The sequence below is a fragment of the Perca flavescens genome, chromosome 3 (assembly GCF_004354835.1).
Source record: "Perca flavescens isolate YP-PL-M2 chromosome 3, PFLA_1.0, whole genome shotgun sequence".
In the NCBI taxonomy this organism is placed as follows: domain Eukaryota; kingdom Metazoa; phylum Chordata; class Actinopteri; order Perciformes; family Percidae; genus Perca; species Perca flavescens.
Window position 1 is genome coordinate 7,125,009 of NC_041333.1, and position 21,284 is coordinate 7,146,292.

At 39.9% G+C, this 21,284-nt stretch overlaps 3 protein-coding genes across 7 annotated transcripts in view; 2 read left to right on the top strand and 1 right to left on the bottom strand.

Annotated features, from left to right (window-relative positions):
* Window positions 1-21,284, bottom strand: part of nf1a (neurofibromin 1a) — a 282,226-nt gene that overhangs the window by 66,266 nt on the left and 194,676 nt on the right. For all 4 annotated transcript variants that reach the window (XM_028569967.1, XM_028569974.1, XM_028569961.1 and 1 more), the window contains 2 exons: window positions 814-1,246; window positions 337-677 (listed from right to left, as the gene is read on the bottom strand). In XM_028569967.1, the coding sequence (XP_028425768.1) occupies window positions 337-677; window positions 814-1,246 (774 nt within the window). The remainder of the gene's footprint in view (window positions 1-336; window positions 678-813; window positions 1,247-21,284) is intronic.
* evi2b (ecotropic viral integration site 2B) lies at window positions 4,526-9,299 on the top strand. 2 transcript variants are annotated; one of them, XM_028570019.1, is made up of 3 exons: window positions 4,526-4,623; window positions 5,990-6,089; window positions 6,268-9,299. In XM_028570019.1, the coding sequence occupies exon 3, from the start codon at window positions 6,309-6,311 to the stop codon at window positions 7,536-7,538; it is 1,230 nt and encodes a 409-aa protein (XP_028425820.1). In that variant the 5' UTR covers window positions 4,526-4,623; window positions 5,990-6,089; window positions 6,268-6,308; the 3' UTR covers window positions 7,539-9,299. The 2 variants fall into 2 exon arrangements, with proteins under 2 accessions (XP_028425820.1, XP_028425812.1); XM_028570011.1 differs by lacking the exon at window positions 5,990-6,089.
* omg (oligodendrocyte myelin glycoprotein) lies at window positions 15,453-19,114 on the top strand. The gene is made up of 4 exons (XM_028574667.1): window positions 15,453-15,457; window positions 16,215-16,427; window positions 17,441-18,038; window positions 19,097-19,114. Exons 1-4 carry the CDS (start codon window positions 15,453-15,455, stop codon window positions 19,112-19,114), a joined length of 834 nt encoding a protein of 277 aa, XP_028430468.1.

Consider the following 21,284-nt stretch of genomic DNA (forward strand, 5'->3'; position numbering starts at 1 on the left):
GTTTGACAAAAAGAAAAATCCTTGGTGTCTCAAATACATGGATCTGACCTTTTCTTGTACAGGCTCATTTGTTTCATTAAAGAGATATTTTGCTGATTTAATCCAGCTCTTTGTCATGACAGTTGTGTGGCGCCAGTGCTACCCATTTAGCAGAGCAGCAGAGGTCTGTCAAGTTCCGCCAGATGACGCCGTTCATCTAAACATACTGCCCATACAAAGGTGACATAGAGCTGGTTTAAAATCAACAAACTATCACTTCAAAGCTGGTGGAGTTACTGTATTTTTTCAGGTTGAAACGTCCTGCTAGATTAACTCTGAATGCCCTGCAGAACTAACCTGAGGCTGGGGTCAGAACTGCCCAGGTTCAGCAGGGCAATGTTGAGCAGAGTACCAGGTACATCTTTTGGTCGAATCTTGGTGTGCTGTGGGATGGAGTCAGGCTGCGACAGCTCCCAGCGTGTCCGTATATGGATAATGGACTGGACAATGGTGTCACACTCCTGGTGCATAAATGTGAGTGGTGTGCCCTGGTTGGCCATGGTGAGGGTGAACTGGCTCTCATCCACCAGGCAAATCTCCTCAATCTCTGAGGCGTAGTAGACGTCGTTGAGGAAGACAGGCTGGCCGAGGACACGGGTCCGCTCGGCTGAAGTCACCTGAACTGCTGTCGAGCCCACCTGATCAGCAAGAAAACATACATTGTTTTAGGAAACCCAAGGAATTTCTCTAATGATGGTACCAACCAACCTACCAATCTAATCTTTTTAGTTTAAAAACACCTTTTAGTACACACTGCTCTGGCTGCATTCTCACCTTTATGGAGACCTTGGTGTCTTTATGGGCCAGCTTGAGGGCATTATGGAACACTTTAAGGTCTTCCTCCAGGGTCAGCGTGGCTGCAGGTAATTTCTGTTGCTCGGGTTCGATGTGCTCGGCCAACTTAGCTGGAGAGTCAATGAACTGGAGTCGCTTGCTGCCCTTCAGGCCTGTCAGTAGCCGTTCATGGTACTTGGTGTACTCCCTCACCCAGGTGTTGCAGTTGTAGACATAGACAGCTGCTACATTCTCATAGGCAAAGCCAGGAAACACCACAAACCACTTGGACAGGAAGTCGGTCTTGAAGCGGTTGCTAGGTCCTACATGTGTTAAGTCTACTACTATCTCGTAGGGCTTAGCATAGTAGGGTTTGAGAGTGAGGAGGACATGGTAGATGAGCAGGTCACCATTGATCTGGCCTGTTTTGAACCTAAGGAAAAGATATAAAAAAAAATATCAGACAAGCTCAAATTAAAATTCAGCCCTTTTGTAAAAGAGTAAGTGTTTGGGGTTAGTTGTGTACACATGGGCCTTACTAAAATTCTTCATAGCACAATATGCTACACTAATGAAAGCCTAAAAAAAAAAAAAAAAAAAAAAAAAAAAAAAAAAAATCTTTTTGTCTCTCTTTTCTTGTGAGAGCTCTTCAGCATCTGCGGTATCAACTTGAGGCCCCGAAATAACCAGACCAGAAAAAGACCCAGAGAAAGGGTCAGGAAGTAAGTTCAGAGCATCTCAAGAGTCCGTCTGCAGCAGGTGTCTCACTCCATCCCTCCACATAAGACTACTTTACGTAAGTATTGTCAATATAAGATCATACTTACAGTAAAAGTCAAACTTCTTAAATCATCAAGGGTCAAACGTAATTGTAAAATCCTCTTGCTAGCTTGAATTTTTGAAATGGCTTTATGTAGACACTTAAGTAAGAGCGATTCAGTACATTTATATTCACCTTAAATAGTTAAGGCACATGTTGTAAGTGATGCAGTCTACATTTCTGCTCTTAATTTCAGAGCGCAATGGAAGGCACCCGGACTTCTCTCTGTCTGTTTCTCCTGATCAACCAGCTGTCATTCTGTCCTACTGATGCCGACCAAGACCAATCAACCATGCAGCCGTATTCGCACAAAACAGAAAATCGAGGAACCAGCTCAACCCCTGCTGTGGAGCCCAGCCTCACTACCATTGGCCACACAAACTCACCTGATACAGACACCAATGGCACTCGTGCCAACTGCTTGATTGACACAGAGATGGGTCTGATTGCTATAGGTTCAGCAGGGGGGCTGATTTTCTGCCTGCTAGTTGCAACCATGGTATTGGCATGCCAGGTCTGCCTCATTCAAGGCCGTGTTTATGCCCCACGAACCTCCCGGTCCAACATGGACTTTGTGAGCGGTACGGGCTACTGGGGCATTGACCGGCCGGAGGTCGGAGGACTGGTTGGGCCGTGTGATGCCAGTGTCATGCTCGAGGAGGTGAAAGAAGACAGCAAGATGGAGAAAGAGGGACAGGCTGAAATACGACAGACGAGGGAGGAGGCTAGGGCAGGACTTGAGGAAGGGGCTACAACAATGGCTTTTGATCCTGAAGGGAAGGCTTATCAGATGCAGAGCTCCAGCTGCAAGGACTCCAGTCTGGAGGTTCCCAGGGATCTAGAGGACATGCCCCTTGTTGTGTAAGGAGGTATCACAAACCAGTTAGTTCAACTGTTGTGTTGTGGTTTAACTTGGCATTTTTATTGGCATGTTTTATTTATGTTCCTTTTCCAATACATTTTACCTCACAGATCGTTTGAAATTTGGTATACTGGTGCAGATACAATGCCTTAGTTACGGTACCCATACCAAAAAAAGATTTTTTGAAGAAAAAAAAGACTGAGAAATATAAATACTGTTTAAGAAAAAATCACTCAAGAAAAAAAAGCCAAAGTTCTCAAATGGTATAGATCTAGTTTAAATATGATCTAGCAAAATAATAAATTTTTCCAACTATGAAGAGGTTTACAAATCTTACAATGCATTCAATGTCAGTTTTGGGTACTCAACATTTGTACTCAGTGCTACAGACATTTTGTTCAGTACCAAAAAAGTATTGTGTTTCAATACCTAGCCCTAGTAGTGTGTATACCATTTTGACGTATGACGCTTCAAGTGGAATTTGTTAAAATAATTACTAGAAAATAGCATATAAAAAGACTAGAAAATATTTAAGTCAAGTCAATGTAATTTATATAGCCCATTATCACAAACATTTGACTCCAGAGGGATTTACAATCTGTACAGCATCAGACACCCTCTGTCCTTAATAAGGAAAAACTCTGCCCCTAAAAAAAACCTTTAATAGGGGAAAAAAATAGATGAAACCTCAGCTAGAGCAGCTGGGGATTTTTAAAAATAATTATAAATACTAGTTGAAATAATGAGAATATTTGATTTTTTGTGATAATGATAATAATAATAATAATAATAATAATAATGCTGACTGTACTACTTCACTATTCTTCCTGGCCAAGTCTTTGGTCAAGATGTATTGTTGGCCAGCTTATTATCACACACAATAAACAAATATTTTAATAAAGAGTGAAGTGTACATTTTTCACGATACTTAGTAAAGTATAACTTTTAAACATCTAACATTTTATCCTACATATTTAATATTTACTGTAAGAGTGCTTAATTTGGCTCAATTTTCTGGTTTTACAACATAAATGAGTGGACCCAATACATTTAATAAACAGACAAAAAGGTAGATCAACACACTTTTAAAAGCATCAAAGATATCCCAAGACTAGATATGACACCAGGGACCTTAAGTGCTGCCAGAACCATGTCGAAATGTCTGCTAATAGTCCTTGTTGTATACATCTGTGTTAAACTTTCCTTTTGTCTGTGATATTTTATCTGTACTGCAGACTTTCCAATACTACTGTTAAAAAAAAATTAAACAGAGCCTGTTAAAATGTCAGGTTTTAAATAAATGGATTTTTGCATTGTGTCAATGCCTTGTGTTTCAAATCAATTATCCTGATTTAAGTCACTATCCTTTATTTATATTGGATTATTTAGGGAGTGTTTAGTTATAAAAAAAAGCATTAAAGCATTTAAGAAATTATTAGCCAGATGGTATGTACTTTAGTACTGAAGGTGTGGTAAGCAGAACAAAACAACACTTCTTCTTCTTATTATTATTATTATAAAGAACATTATTCACTGTGCATGACTAAATGTAATTATCTAAAAACACCTGTTGTATGGTTTAGGTTTGAGGGGTTGTAATTGCAAAGAAATACAGCTAAGAAGGCTAAATGGTTGCTCTGCTGGCCTTCAGACTGTGGGTGTGATCAAATTAAATTGAGGTTAATCTTCAACTGCATGAGCTAAAGCGTAGGCTCTTATTCTAGTGCAGCTGAGCAGACACTAAAGTCAACCTTATCACTATATCACTCACTGTATGAGCAACTCTAGTTATGGCACATGGAAAGGAATTCTACAAATGTTAATTCAGTAAAATGTTGTACAATTTAGTGTTTTGACATGTTTTAATGTAGTAAGGCTTTGGTGTGAAACATGAACTTCTATGTTTAGCACAGCAAACTGAGAATGCAGATGATTGTCATCAGTTTCAAAATTCATACTTCCTGTAAGTGAGGCAAGAATGAGTCAACATTTCAGCATGTCCCTAGTTCCTGCTTTCATTCAAGGGACATTCTGTCAGACAGGCAACAGTATAATATCCTATAACTACTTAACTTTTAATACATCTTGGAACGACACAGCTAACGGATTACGGAGTGTGAAGTCATTGGTAAGTACATTATAATCAATTGTATTAATAATGTGGACTTAGTTCCACCTAATATCTTGAATGCTTTGGATTAGTGCTGTAACAAAAAAAAAGGGGGAAGTGTAAACACAAAAAACTTAAGTTTAATAAAGTTAAAACAAGAAAAAAACAAAACAATTAAAGCTGCAAGCAGCGATGAACTGGCCCTCGCACCTCCCCGCATGTCAGGGGGTCGCCGGTCGAAGCAGCCGTGAATTAATTTATGCAAGGAAGTGTGGCTAAAGTAGAGGGAGCAGCATTAGACATGCATTATGTTCCTTAATTTTAAGTGTAGATCACACAATGCAAATTTCAAGTAAATCGGATGATGTTTGTCCTTTTAGGCTGACTATAAGGTGGCGCTATTACTATGAGTTAATATTAATATGTAGATGTCCTCAGGCTAGGACTCTGATCATGTATGTTAAGTTTAGGGCAGATTGTACATTGTATATACATGTATATTCAAGTTACAACAACTTCCTGTTTTATGGCGAAACGCACAAAATGGACACCACACTGTTAGACAACATGCCCTTAACATGCATTATGTTGCTCTATATCAAGTGTAGACCACACAAAATAAATGTAATGTAAATCAGATGTTCGTCAGATGAGGCTGACGTCCGCCATCCACTTCTCCATGTAAAAGCAGGGGTCTGAGTCCTCCTCCCTCTCAGGCACACCCAGTATGCTGATGTTATTGTGCTGGCTTCTGCCCTCCATGTCCTCCGCTTTATCATTTAGGAGTTTTGCCATCTGTTTTCCTTTCTCTACAACTTTTTGAAGTGTGTCAATCTTGTCCTCCACCGTGGATATGCGTTGCTCAGCCTCAGCAATGTGGCTGCTGCATTCTCTAATGTCAGTTTGAAATTTTTTTAACTGCTGTGAGTACACCATCGACATTCAATCATTCTAACAAGATTTTCACTCTGAGATGTCAGACTGAAAATCTTGTTAGAATGACTGTGTAGCCTTAATGATGTTCATTGTGGAGGGGTTGTCCACAATTTTGATTTTCTTCGTCTGAATTCGGTCCCACCAGCTAATTTTCTTCATTAGCGAGTCCTCCAGCTGTTTTATATTTGTCCTTGGTTACGTTTCTCGGCATATTAACTTGTATTACAACTATTGTTTCAAGTTATGATTTTTTTTTACACCAATTGGGAATATTTAAGTGTAGAAAGCCTAAAAAAAAGGCAAATTTTGGCTAATTTAAAGCTAATGTACTTGCACTTACTTCTTGCTGTCTGAAGTTTGTGCCTTCAAGGTTGAAAGCACTTAATTGGAAGTTGCTTTGGATAAAAGCATCAGGTAAATGACAAGTAATGTAATGTATTTGTTTTAGGATTTGCAACAGAGCACGAGAATCCACATTTGCTCACCGTGCCGTCATAACTGGAAATCGAACCTTAATTTCTTGATTTAACAGAAAACTGAGTGGACATGTAAGTCAGATACAACTGTTGACTGTAGTGCTTTAAATACAACCTGTACCCTTGAAACATGTGCCTATTTAGAGTTGCATTTAAAGAAATGATGCAATACTAGGTTACATTTCACAACATCACATTGCTTCAGATTATATGCTGTGCATTTCTGACTAAATAACTTCTTCTGTTCTAGCTCCAAAGACACAGCAACCAGCCAGAAGACTGAAGAAAACAATGACCATTGATTTTGTAAACCTAATTTACATATGGCTGCTGCCACTGACAGCAAGCAGCGCAGTGACATCTGGCCAGAATAATGACTACACTATTGTGATGATTGGACCACAGGTAGCAAGAAATAAATTCACTCACGACCAGCTGACAACACAGGAGGCGTCCAGCTTAAATCCACTCTTAGATGTCTCAGGTCGTAAAATCACACCGTCTATCACAGTTGATGTAAATCTAACAGAGGAAAAAGCTACAAAACTCAGCACTAAACCTTTACTGCAAACAGTCCAACAATTCAAAACACCTTCAAAGACAGTTTTACCAGGTATTACAACAGCAGCAACTCCAACAAATGAAGGAAGCATGAAGTCCACAACAGAAATACAATTGAAAGTCACAACATCAGCAACAACGGTTGTAACCAGTCACAGCAGCATCTCAACCACAACTACAAGGGTACCGTCAATGCTAAGCAGTTCCACCCAAAACCAGTTAACCAGTGATAAAACTACACATCCACCTAAACGTCCAACACAGTCTGCAAACCTCATCTCTACTACAACCACATCTACCAAGCCTGTTGAAAACAAATCTACAAATACAAGCCCAGTCACAGTTGGGGATGCTACACAGTCCATAGGTTTATACAATACGACAATTGCCACAACAAAGACACCATTCAGCCACATCACAAAGGCAAAGGAAAGACAAGATCCTCCAGAAAAAAATGCTAAGTCCAATAAGGAAAAACACCACAGTAAAGCAGTGGCAGGGCTAATAGGTGGAGCCCTGATATTAATGATGGTAGGATTCCTGATCATCTATATAAAGAAACAGATGCTTCAAAGGCAGCAAATAACAACTAGAGACTGGGCCGGTCCTTCACCATTTCTTGAGGGTGGAGCTGACAATAGCCAGGCCACACTGAGGTCATCTAACCAGATTTCTCTTTCCAGCTTCCTGCCTCATAGACTGTCCAAAAGGTTGTCCTTGCTCCCAGAAACAAATGAGAAGTTAGAAGATATGACAAAAGGTACTACATTTGGCAATAAACATCAAGGGAGTACATTTGGTCAAGAGGTGGATGGAAATGATGTACAAGAAAGCTATGGGACTGCTGTAGTTGTTTCAGAAATAAAAAGCACAGAAGATGTTCCAGAGACTGTTGAAAACTCTGTCTTAGCAACCTCTTCACAAACAGAAGAGAACCCGCTTTACACATACAACAATTAGGTTGCAAACCACAGTCAAGATCATTCTGCAAATCCCCCCACTTTATCTGGAGCTGTGGAAAATTCTCTGGCACAACTGAATGAGGGCTTTGGGCAACCATAAGTGAACTTAAGCCCCAAACCCTCCCCCAACGCATTAACTTTCCTTGTTTCTAGGCAGCAACAACTGTGACTGACACAGGAAACTACAGGGATTCTCACACCCTGCTGTATTTTCTTTATCACCATGTGGAAATGTCACCCAAACCTGAAGAGTGTGAATCTAAAATGCTTTATTTTCCAACATCTCTGCCCTGCCCAACCTCTGCAAAGTGCTCCTAGAGAAAATATAAAAATAAGGCGCATGCAGGCACCTTTGTATTCATCTTGCAGGTGATGGAAAGGTTATGCGGTGGTGAAAACAAACCGTAACTAAGTAACAGGAATCAGGAATTGTCCTGATTAGCTATGACTAATAGCTGTAAATACCACAGGCTAAATACAAACGCTTGCGTTTTCTACATCTGCTTAGAAAAACGGGCCGACTCATGTTTCATCTGACATAGAAGTCAGGGTCAGTCTACTTTAGTGCAAATATTTGTTGTCTCATTAAATTACTATCTGCAGAGTAATGTAGCATGTACATTTGAAAAGAAATAAAGGTCAGTACCCTCGGCACTGGGGTTACACGCTTTTGTATTTTATATAGCAGGTTTCAAAACTTTCAAAACATTTCTCAAGAGCAAATTTCACAATATCTGACTTTCAGATTAGTTAGTCATAACTGACTTTGTAAAGCTTGTGCAATAAGTAAAAAAAATGGTATTACAAAATGTTTGCTTACGAGAATTATACTCCTCTAGTGTGCCAGTGGAACCACCACCATCATAAAACAAAAACCACTGGCAAGAGGACTGTCAGCCACACACCCCATCTTCCTCAGGCTCAGCACTTTTCAACTCCAACCTGCACCTATTGCTGACTGTCAGGGTCTTTATACTGGAAATAGAAATAGACTACTCATATGAGAAGAGTTTTTGTCAGAAGACAAAACACATTGAAATGAACTACACAAAATGAAGACTTATGGAACTGCAAAGCAATTACAGGTGGATTCACTGTAGATCATTTAGTTGGCCTTTAGAAATATGAACCTCCATCATTTGTTAGCAGGATATCTGAAAACAGATATTAATTTGGGTGGAAATTAAGACTATGGGCAAAGGATTCATTTTTGGTGTGAATCTAAATCCAGGTAACTTTTAGGAATTTAATGAATTTTACAATTCATTAACATTATTTATTATTACATGTGCAGTCTAGGCCTTAAGGTATGATTTCACTGAGTGCTTTTTAGTTTAATTTGCAGTTAAGGGCACATTAGAAAGGTGTGCTAGAGTAAGATGGGTATGAAGACTGATCAGTGCTACAGTGGTTGGGTTATGGGTTAATAGTGTCATAAGTTAACAGATATGTTCAATTTGGTTACATGGTTTTCATAATGTGTCATTTCTAGGCTATGAGTCATAAGAAGACTGTAGCAGTATTTAATCATCTTGTTTGGTCATCTTGTCCCTATGCAAGTTGGTAATAATCCTGATCATGAAACCTTTGTTAAAACTTCTGGAAATGTATATCTTGTATATTTTTTATGTGTTGTGTTTCTCTAATTTTTATCTGAATAATTCTGAAAGTAAGTACATTAAAAGTAAACCCACTTCCATGTACCAAATAATTCTGTTCTGTATTAACTGGTTGGCTAATATGACTTAAAAATATTAAAACGTGGCAGACCAAAAACAAAGTAAATGACTTCAATGCAATATGATTTATTTAGCTCTTTAAGCTCAGCCTAAGTGATACTGTAGTCATACTTAATAGTCATTTTACTGACAGTAACACATGAACTGGCCATCTGTTTACATTCAGATTCACCTTGTTAGCATGGCAATGAGCCAAGAAAAACAAAATATGCTACTGTACAGGGAAGAATACCATTATAGAGTACCATCCTGTGTTTGTTCTAGTCAAACAACAGTGATTTTGTAATGTCTAATGTAATAACAATACATTTCAAACAATAAGCCTCTTTAAGGTTAGTTTTCATCATTCATTTTCATTAAAATCTACTATAGTGTGTTTTATTATCGCATCACATTAGATGCCAGAGCAACATCAAATTGTTTTCAATGTTTAGTTTTATGTTGGCCTAAGATAATTGTTATCGCATTTTCGGGCATTGACGTAGTATTAGTTAATATGACAAACAGTGGCCTTTTTACATATCCAGCAAACAAAGAGCTACATTTGCATCCATGTACATGTTAGCTCTTTATTAGAGCTTTATTAGCTTTATTTATTATTATTTATTTTAGATTTAAGCTCTGACCTGGTCTAAAATATCTGGCTCTTTAGCTGCTAAATGACGACTATGTGTACCTGCCAGTCTCTAACTATGTCTAGCTCAGGCATGAAAACCGGTCAGGGGTGAAAAAGGTGAGAAGGATATTAGCCCTAAGAAAAGAAAAGAAGAACATTTTAAATATTCCATATTTTAAAGCATCAATCTGATGCATTTTGAGATGCATTTTTTGCCAACCAACAGTGTAATATTTCAATATGCATTCATTAAAGTTAATTTGACTGGCAAAACAGTTAAAGTCCTTCTGACATTACACAATAATAAAAGTCATAATTTTTAAAAACTAAAAAGTTTTGGATAAATTTTTACTTCTTCCAACCATATATTAAATAAAGAGTCAAGGTGGATTTACATATTGCAATAATATCTTAATCCTACAATGAATCATTGTGAAAACTAAACTTTACTACTTTGGCATCATCAAAAAAGTGAATTAGTACATTCATGATTTTGTCCATGTTGATATTAGCTGCTTTATTTACATTTATTAAAAACGTCATATTGTTTAGGTTTTCATATAGCTAGACATCTAAACTCTGGGACAAGGCCGTTATGTTTAAATACCTGCCATGCTGATTCCAAACAGACAGCTTTGTCAAGGCAGTTTGGACTTCAGATAGTTTTTACAAATCATGTTCCGCTATGAACGTGCACACACGTATTGTTTGTATCACGGTTGGTCAGTAAAGGCGCAGTCGTAGCGGTAGCGGTCGTTGCCGGTAACGTACTCGTATGACAGAGTGCACGGACTGAAGCTTTGTGCATGATGTGAACCTCAGCACCTTTAGAAGATGACTATAATTTGAATGTCCTTTTTTGTTTGTGAAGTGACCTTGGGTGTCATGAAATGCGCTTTAAATACAATGTATTATTATGCTTATTATTATTATTATTATTATTACAAACACTTACAGTAGCCAGCTAGCAATTTAACATTGAAATCTATTTTTCATTCAAATCTAAAATCGAATTGTTCCAACGGAAAACAAGGGGTACAAGCAGAAGGATTACACACACACACACACACACACACGCACACACACAAAAGTATTTTGGTGATGACAAACGACTTGAAGAACGACACCTACTGCTGAATGGAAATAAGTTTACAACCATTGAAAGTTGGTGAGAGCCGTTTTTTAATGCTTGGAAGAGTCTAGGTTAGAAGAGTCTAGGTTTGCTATCGCCTGTCTTGCGAGTAAATAGCAGAAAAAAACTTTTGGAGAAAACGCAACCCCACATCGCACTGTTTTTTGAGGAAGTGTGAGAGTCCTGTACAGTAAACAGTGACATCACTGCCTCTATCACTTCCATAAGACAGTTTTAAAACACCAAACAAGCCCTGAACTGGCCGGGAGTTTGTGGAACAGCTGACTGTTTGCCAAACAACAAAGCATAGTTGATATCTCTCGCATGTCTCTTTTCTTTCTTGCTTTCTCCGTGAAATGAAGCTGCATTCAGGTACAGTAGGAAACGTTGTGTTCTAAACCATCTGACGAAAAACTGTTACTGTGAAATATAGTCTACTTGTGCTACATTGGGTGGGGGGGGGGGGGAAATAATACAGGAAAAACAGGACGTCACGGCGATTGCTTTTTTTTTTCTTATCTGAATATATCTGAAAGAGCCTGGGTCTGTCCGAGGTTTCTTCCAAAGAGGGAGTTTTTCCTCGCCACGGTCGCACTGCTTGCTCTTTAGGGAATTACTGTAATTGCTGGAATTGTTGGGGCTTTGTAAATTATAGAGTGTGGTCTAGACCTACTCTATCTGTAAAGTGTCTCGAGATAACTCTTGTTATGATTTGACAATATAAATAAAATTGAATTGAATGCAGCTTCACGTAGTAGCTACAGAGCTCATTTAAGATGATGCTCTTAACGTCCTGTTTCCATGAGGGCAGCACGGAGCTGACAGAAGCACAGAAAAGTTAGTCCAGTCGCAGTGCTGTAAACTGGCAGCTTTTAACAATGCAGACCACTTATTTTTTAGTAGTTTAAGTGTAAACATGTATTGCTATTGTGAATCTTTGGTTTAAACTAGCTTTCAAACAAACGCCCCCAAAGGCAACCTCAACGCCCCCCTTTCCAAAATATTACTTCCAATACCCCCCATCATCTTCTTAACGCCCCCGTTGAGAAACACTGTTGTAGCAGAAAACAGTGCTAGGAGAGCAGCGAGAGTGACCAAAACTCACATTGTGTGCTGGACAGCAAAACAATGAGCTGAAACGCACTATAAAGCTCTGTAAACCTGAAGAAAGCTGCAAATTCAGGTGATAATTCTCTGAAGGTTCATTAATGTTCAAGACCCCTTTCACATTGTCACATTATTTTGACATTGTCATTTCACACATTGGAATTATAAAAATATCCATTATAACTGCTTTAGTCCAGGTACTAGTAGATATATAATACAAAACTACTACTATAACCTGGGGGATGGAGCCCGGACAGCCTTTAAAAAGACATGGGAAAGGAATCTGAGTATTATACTGGATGATGAGGAGTGGGACAGAATTGGTAGGATTGTCACGCGATGTGAGGGTGCACCTCAATCAGTTCAAGATTATACATTGCTTCTATTGGACTCCCTCCAGATTGTTTAGAATTGGTCTAAAAGACACCAAATTTTTGGAAATGTAAGACAGAGGACGGCCAATTACTTCATGTCCTATGGTCCTGTGGTCCAGGAATTTTGGACTGGGATACATGATAACCTATGTCAGATTGCAGGGACCCATGTTTCATTCAGCCCAAGATTATTTATTCTGGGCGATGGGTCAATCCTAAACGGGATGGATAAGTACATAAGAAGTTGGGTCCAGACTAGTTTAATGATAGCCAGACAGGGCTATTTCAAGGGGATGGAAGAATGAAGGGGTGCCAGTTGCATGTTTTGTATTTCGTTGAAAAATAAAAAATTGTTAATCACAAAAAGAATGGCCCATTTAATCATATACTGTATATTAGCCGCTTTCTGACCAAGTACGGGAACAGGAACGTAGTTATAGGAAAAGTCCACTTCTAAGCTGCATTCACACTGGCCAAGTGGCCATAGGGATTATAGGAGGGGTAAGGGAGTGATGCAAGCACAGCAATGGTCTTTATAACGTTAAAATCAGAAAACAAATACACCAAAAAAAGTATGAACTAAATACGAAATCTAATGTATATAGCATATTTGTCATAATTTAAACAAGTCTCCCGAAGAGAAACGGGTATCTCTCTCTCTCCCCCGCCTCTGCCTGCTGCGCTGTGGACGTGTGACTTTTGTGTGTGTGTGTGTGTGTGTGTGTGTGTGTGTGTGTGTGTGTGTGTCCACGCTTGTGGAGTTGAACTCCGAAAAGACAGTTAACCACAGGTTCCCGTTAATCTTATGATGGACATGTGTTGTGATATTTAAACAAATGAACCGTCAACGTTGAAATAAAAGCCTCTTATTTTTATTCTGAGAGACCTCCAGTTTACAGCAGGGTCTCTGAGCATGACTGTGCGATGAGCTAGCGGCCCCGGCAGGCGCCTGCTGGCTGTCGCCTCACTTCATATCGCTTCTCAACTCCGAAAAATTTGAAGCAAATTGTCAATTCGGCATAAATTTTTGCAAGAATGCCTATATTCGAAATCTAAACAGTTCATTTATCGCCTAAAACATTGTCAGAAGTGAATTTAGTGATGAATAAGATGGCGAAAATTGTTAAAATTGTCCCGTTGTTGGTCTGTCTGTACCAGAAACCCGACCCTTGTTGACCTAGGTTCCTATGCTGAAAAGGGAACAGCGAAATGACCCTGCCCTGAAGTAGGAGCTGAAAGAGTTACAAGAATTGCCAGAGGAAATTAAAAATCCCAGAATTGGTCCAGTCTGAACATGAGAAAAAAAGGGTTCTAGGAATTTTATGTTCTAGGAACTGCAAAAATCCCTCCGGTCAGAAAGTGGCTATTATAAGACTGAATTTAAATCAGAGATGTAATAATGTGTTAAAGGTGGGGCAAATTTTAATTATATACAGGAACTTTTTTTAACAGTCACTACACTGGTCTAACTATAAAGCAATGTCTAGCTGTCTGTCCTTTGCATATCTCGAGAACTGTTCGCCCGATCTGTTTCACACTTGGTTGGTGCATTGCTGGAAACTCAAGGGAGTGCAGTGTCAAATGTGGAGCAATTGAACAATGAACTTTACGTTTTGGCCTATAACTTTTGAAACTTTGAAATCTTAGAAACAAAATTCTTGTTGGGGTTCAGGCAAATCTATCCACGCCAATTTGTGTCTCAAACTAGTTTTTTCCACCAATTATCCTACAGATTTTGAGGAATCATCACCAAATTTGGGCGGCTGTGGCTCAGGTGGTAGAGCATTTGCCTACCAATTGGTTGGTGGTTTGATCCTTGGCCCTGCAGCCTTATGTGGTTGCTCCCAATGCTGTGTGTTCACACATTCACACATTCTGTGTGTGAATGTTTATCTGATGAGCAGGGTGCACCTTGTATGGCAGCCTCGGCCACAGTAGATGAATGTGGTTGAATGGTGACTGCACTATGTAAAAGCGCTTTGAGTAGTCATTAAGACTAGAAATGCGCTATATAAATACAGTCCATTTACACATTTGGTACAGAACATCTCTGGACCAAGCTGGAAAAAGTTAGATTTTTGATATTCCATATAGTTTTGTTATAGCTGGGCCTCACAGTTTGCTCAAATGCTGTGGGCAGGGCTTACATTACAGAAAATGTCAAATCTGAGTGACCATGACAAATTTGGTGTCATTTGGTCAATATTCAATTCAATTTATTTATAGTATCAATTCATAACAAGAGTTAACGCAAGACACTTAGAATAGATAGAATAGGTCTAGACCACACTCTATAATTTACAAAGACCCAACAATTCCAGTAATTCCCCCAAGAGCAAGCATTCAGTGAGATAGGTGGCGCTGTAGCAGCATAATACTATAGCATACAACTCTAAAGGAAGAAATCTCTGTCTATGTATGTACACATGTATGACTGTCCTTAAAGGTTCTTTGGGACCAAGCAATGAGTCCACTCCGAACAGACATGCATTTCAAAGGGCACGCACCGCCAACCCAGCCAAGTAATCGCCTCGTTCCAAACGGGCACTAGAGCCTTCTTCCTCTCTCGCTGCTGTAAAGCATTCCATTGTCAGCACACACACACACACACACACACACACACACACACACACACGCTCTTGCTTACCTCATCAGCACCAGATTGGGCCGCCTAGCTGCTGCAATTCTCTCCGTCTCTCTCTCTCCCTATGCATCTCCCCTTCCCTTTACCTAAACCTCCGGCTGCATTGGGAGCCTGCAGAGCGGTGAACAGTACGGGTACTTGCAGGCAGCATGTTTAGTGCCACATTACAACATCCATAACAGCCAGAGAAAAGAGGTTGAGACCAGTACTTTCCAACAGCAACCAATAAAGCACAAACGGAAAAACAGCTGGAGGAGAGGACAGGAGAAAAGGAGAGATGACAGACCAACACTAGAGAGCATGAGGTGAGTGATTTGAAATGGGGGAAAAAGGATATACGACCCACTTGCACCTGAGCACTGAGCCATTTTATTTAGAATCTTGTTAATGCAGTAAACTACAGTGTAATGTTGTGTTGGCTCATGAGGAAACTACTCCCTGCTCTGTCACTAGGCAGATTTATCCTTTCAGTATTGCATGGAGACATTGACAAATTAAATATTATAGCATTCAAACAAAACACAAAGTTGAATTGATTGATGGCACAAGCACACAGAGCATCAGCTGCCATCATTAACCGAATAACGCAATGGCGTGCGGAAATTTCCCAGAACACATTTAAAAGAGTGTAACATGTGTTAACATGTCCCACAGTCCTCTTAAAAAAGAACAAAAACACACAAGGACCTGTAGTCTTTAGATCAGAACATCTGCATTTGCGGACACAGTTACTGTATCACCCTTAATGAACTGAGTCTCACTGCAGCACTCTGAGCTACAGTCCCACTGGCAGAGCTTCAAGCTGGTTGGCACTCAGAATTACTAGCACCCTTATAAAACCAGTTTCATAGTATCAAAGTATCAAAATAGGACTCTTAACACTGAGAACAGGCAGAATTTCAATGAACCAATCTATAACATTGGAGTTTCCATAATACATGTGGAAAACCAAATACATTAAACATTTAACAGTGTTAACCCTTAACTTTTCCACCATTCTTCATCATCTTCGACAATTCATTCAAAATGCCTATACTATTTAACACTTCTCTCATTCTTTAGAGCCCCAGCCATGCCTGTCTGCTCTGCCTCTCTGCTCTGCCTGTTCCTCCTGCTGCTGTGTGGGTTGCTAGGAGGTTGGGTGCTGTCTATCTGCCCCACTGTGTGCTCCTGCAGCAGGGGACATCGTGTGGTGGACTGCTCCTCACGTGGTCTAACCAAGCTACCGCCTGGTCTGCAGCACAACATCCACTTTCTCAACCTCTCTTTCAATAGGTAAGCAGCTACATATCTGCAATGTAATTTGGTTATAGACCTGCACTTCAATTTCTGTGCATGTAAGAGGTAAAAGAAGGTACCAAGTTAGTTCTGCAACCATAAAGCAGGTCCCCAAAAATCTAATTTTTTTTCTTAAAAAGGTTAAGGTTTGAAAGAAGACATATTTGTCCATTGTGTGGATAGTAAAACAGTGTCAGGTTTAAAAAAAAACTAAACTTTTAATGATTTTAAGCAACCAGCAGCAAGGAAGGACTGAATTTGCAGTCCTTCCTTGCCTCCCTAACAACATCTTTGGGGACATTTCTAGTACTCTTTCTTGTATTTATTTAGTTTGAACACTGCCTAATGAGTATTTGCAAGTTAGCTATATTGACTCAGAATAATACTGTGGTGCTCTGAAGGTTGCAGCATGCAGGACCTGACTGTTACAAATATGTAGCTATCCCAAATATAGACCTGTCTAAACCTCTAACATGACTAAACTCACCTTCTCATCAAATGCTTTCACACTTGCAATGTGAAGTGTCTGGAGGATTACTAATATACTGTAGTGGGGAAGCACTTTAAGTCATACTTGGCAACCTTAAGACCTCAAAAATAGGGATGATGTTGAAACCAAAGCTCGGGGTCTGGGGGTCCTCTCACAAAAATATTTTAGTTTCAGACACTTGCTTTTCTGCATTCTGTTGAATTTTAAAGAATTTAAATAAACAAAAAGGTTAGATTCCTGCAGCGTGTATGCTTAAACACACTGTACAATGCCAGAAACAGGTGGTGACAACGGAAAGGGAAAAAAAGTGTGAAAATGTGCCATAAAGCAGGAGAAATACGGGAGAAAGAACCAGGAGAGGGCAATGACAAAATTCAGAGATAATCTCCTTCTATGATTAGGCTGGAAATAAAATGGGTTTCCTTACGTTATTTTATAGGAGCTCCCCAAACAAAACGTCAGCAGTGTCAAGAATAAAAGCAAATGTGTGATTTTTATTTTTATATTACTCTTCTGACAGCTTGCAGGGTCTGGAAAGCCAGCTCACCCACTATGCCCACCTGCGAACCCTGGACCTGTCTTACAACCGCCTGGAGACCCTGCCCCCTGCCCTGCCGCGGTCTCTGTGGGACATCAGAGCGGCAGGCAACCATCTACGCTTGCTGGACAAAAGCGACACAGCTTACCACTGGAACCTGAAAGTACTGGACCTGTCGGACAATGAGCTGGAGAGAGTGGTCTTCATCAACAACACGCTGGCAAGTCTCCAAGCTCTCAATCTCAGTCATAACAAGTTTTGGACCGTGCCCACGAATTTGCCACACAACTTGGAGAGCATTGATTTGTCACATAACTATCTCATGCAGATCCTGCCTGGCTCTTTGGATCGGCTGCCAAAGCTGGCTAAGTTCTTTTTGCATGCTAATCGCTTCTCCTTGTTGTCTAAAGGGATATTTGATAAGCTGGTGGGGCTGGAGGTGCTGACTCTTGGGGATAACCCCTGGGCTTGTGAAGAAGAAGAAAACATAACAAAGCTCCTGACATGGGCTGAGCAGACCCGTGCCACCATCTTAGGTTGCCCCTGTTATACAAGACCTATTTGTGGGCAAACCCATCAGGCAACGCCAGGGAGGGAGTGGCACTCTGCGCTGTTCACAGAGATACCACTTTGGGTTAACAGCAGAGTTGAAGGGCATGACGGTCAATCACCTGCAAGGATTGCAGAAGTCACGTCTAGTTACCAGGCAAAATCGGCTCTTTTTGAGACAGGAATATATCAGGACAAAAGAGGAGTGAATGAATCTGGGGACCACAGGCTGTTTGTCTGGACATCTCCCACAAACTTTGACAGTTTTTCCACACACACAAAAACAACAGCAAGCCCACTGTCTTCAACACAGAAGCCCAAAGCTGCTAACTCAAGGAATAAATGTCACAGACTCCTAATCGACATTCAACAAACCATCACCTTGACTATTTTAGCTATGATAACCGCATTTAACACCTTCTGAACCACCTTGAGTAGATAAAGAATACACTACAGTACTTAAACGAGTATTTCGGACAATGAATGTATAACTATTAAGTCTCCTTCATTTCTCTTGCAAAAAACTGTTTTGACTGTTGCTGACTTTTGTCACTATCAAGTGTGTCTTGTTTTCAACTAACACCACAAGTACAAAATAATGTATTTCAAAGTCCTACACAAAAAGATGAACTGTATACCCCTACATGACAAAACTACTAAAAATATCTGAATACATGGTTCAACTGGAGTGCTACTATTAATGCTCCTATCTCCGTAATACTTGCACACTGATGGACTGCTCTACTCTATGCTTTTTTCTTAACAGTGATGCCTGTGCTACATTTGGTCCTGATGATTAGTGAGTAGTCAGTCTAAGAAAGTCTACACAAACAAACAATAGGAATTCATGGACTGATTATAAGTGTTCCTGTCTGTAGTGGAAACTTGACAAAAAATAGCAAATTAAAAGCTGCAAGCAGGGATGAATGGCCTGCGCCACTTGCGGCACGTCGGGGGTGCTGGCGGGACACCAGTTGAGGCAATTGTAGATTTCCTTACCATCTGACACTGCACGCAAACGTTAGACATTATTTGCTGGGTGGAGTTTGTGGCACTGGAATGATCCCAAATTTTGTAACACTTCCTCAGCCCACTATATGGCACTAGAGAACACACACTAATTATATGTCATGTTGCTGTATACCATGTGTAGCCCACAATGTAAATTTCATGTAAATCGGATTATCTTTGTGACATAAGGCTGACTTCCAGTTGTCAGTTGGCTATGACTGGGACTCAATATGTATGCATGTAGATGTCTTCAGGCCAGGACTCTTAACTAACATGTGAAATTTTGGACCCCAAATCCTCCTTTAACTGTAATGTAGATGTATGAAATTGGGTAGGGAAACAGTATGTATCATATCCAGACTTACAAAAAAAGCATTTTGGAGACATCCACTAAACCCAACAGAAAGTACAAATTTTTGAATTTTCTGTGCCAATTATGGACGATTTTGACCATTTTCAGGGGCTGTGCTTTAATGTACTCCTCCTACAGATTTAACCCAATTGATTTAAAATTGTTCAGTAAAATCTAAAGACCTTGGCAAAGCTAAATTGAGAAGCTTTTCATTTTCTGTCATAAGGTGTGGGTGTGGCAAGGCAGCACATTTCCATGTTGCCACACCAGGAAGTGGTTTGTAACTAAACTGTACATTTTCCAATCTGCACCAATCTCTTCATGCTTGATAAGAGTCCTGGCCAGAGGACATCTACATACTAATATTGAGTTATAGTCATAGCGCCTTCTATTGGTAACATAAAGTTAGTCGTTATACTGTGATGTCCTCTTCCTAGCGGGTTGACCAGGTCCACCTCAAAAGTGTTCAGGAAAGCCTTAAGACCTTTATGTTGCTTGCTGATGCTTTATTTTGAAGATTGTGAATGGCCTGGTGAGTTGTAATGTTATGTCATAAGACAGGAAGTTCTTTTCAAAGTAAAAGTTTATATTTGTAGCAACAATTTGGTAGGCATATGTAACATGTTGAAATGTAAAACAAAGCCTCTTGGGGGTGTACCCTAAACTCAACAGGAAGTCAGCCATTTTAAATTAACTGCAATTTTAATGCATTTTTTTTTGTCATTTACAGGCATCATACTTTAACAAACATATCCTATCATGTATATCCTCATATCCTGTTTTCCTACATTTATCTTTTAAAGATCCATAACCAGGGACATTTGTGCTCAGCTTGGAGGAAAAACATTGTACAAGCTAAGAATGTCTAATGGCAAAGTCAAGGACACGTGGGGATATTAAGAAGAATTTGCGCTCGGGTAGAACTGAAGCTATGCAAGACCAAGATGGCGGTGCTGCACCTGGAGCCGACAGGTAACTTAAAACATATTGCTGGCAGACATCTGTTACATTTTTGCAGCGCCGCAGAAGATCTAACCAACTTAGAGGGTCTGAAGGAAATTTGCCGCTCTATTGTTTCAAGGGAGACAAAACTTTCCACCTTAATCACCAGAAAAGATGAGGTTGAGAAGGAGGTGGAGAACCCAGGAAAGAAGGGCAAGCTTATCTACCAGCTAGCAAGAAAAAGATGGATCTGGTCTGGGAAAAAGTAGAAGATATGGAGAACCGTTGCAATGCAATGTTCATTATAAACAAATAAAATTTGTTCCTTAATAGAGCCAGTAGGGCTTCCAAAACTGACAGAAGAGTAAAGAGAACTCCCTGATGTGGATTTAACTATAGAGGAAATAAAAGAGGTAATGGGGGCCCTGCTCGTTTCTCTTGATGCCGAAAAGGCGTTTGATAAGTGTCACACTTTGATCTCAAGTTTGTTTTCCTTTTGTTCTCTGTATGGAAAAATACATAAGACTGGGGTTTTTTCTAATTATATTATAAATCAGACACAGAGTTTGGCAAAATCCACGGATCTGCTAAATATTGAGTCTGTCACTCCTTTCTCTTTCTTATTATCAAAGACCAGTGTACCAAATATTCAGCTAGCAGACCCCGTTTTTAACCGGGGCTGACAATCACTACTGGCACTAATTCATGTTAATTATGTGAGCAACCTGAGAACAGGCTTAAATGAAACTTTTGTTGTCGGTTTTTGGTTTGTATGACAGTAAAATAATTTTGGAGGGAATAAGCTTCAATGTACAATCAGAGTTGACCAATCTGTAGTTCCAACAACTTTAACAGAGTAACTGGAGATTTCCACCGAATGCAGAACGTCTGCGGACCAGCTCTGCTGCGTGTTGGCTCCATGCTCCGCCGTCTGTCAATACCCACCAGGTCCGGATTTGTTGCGTAACTGCT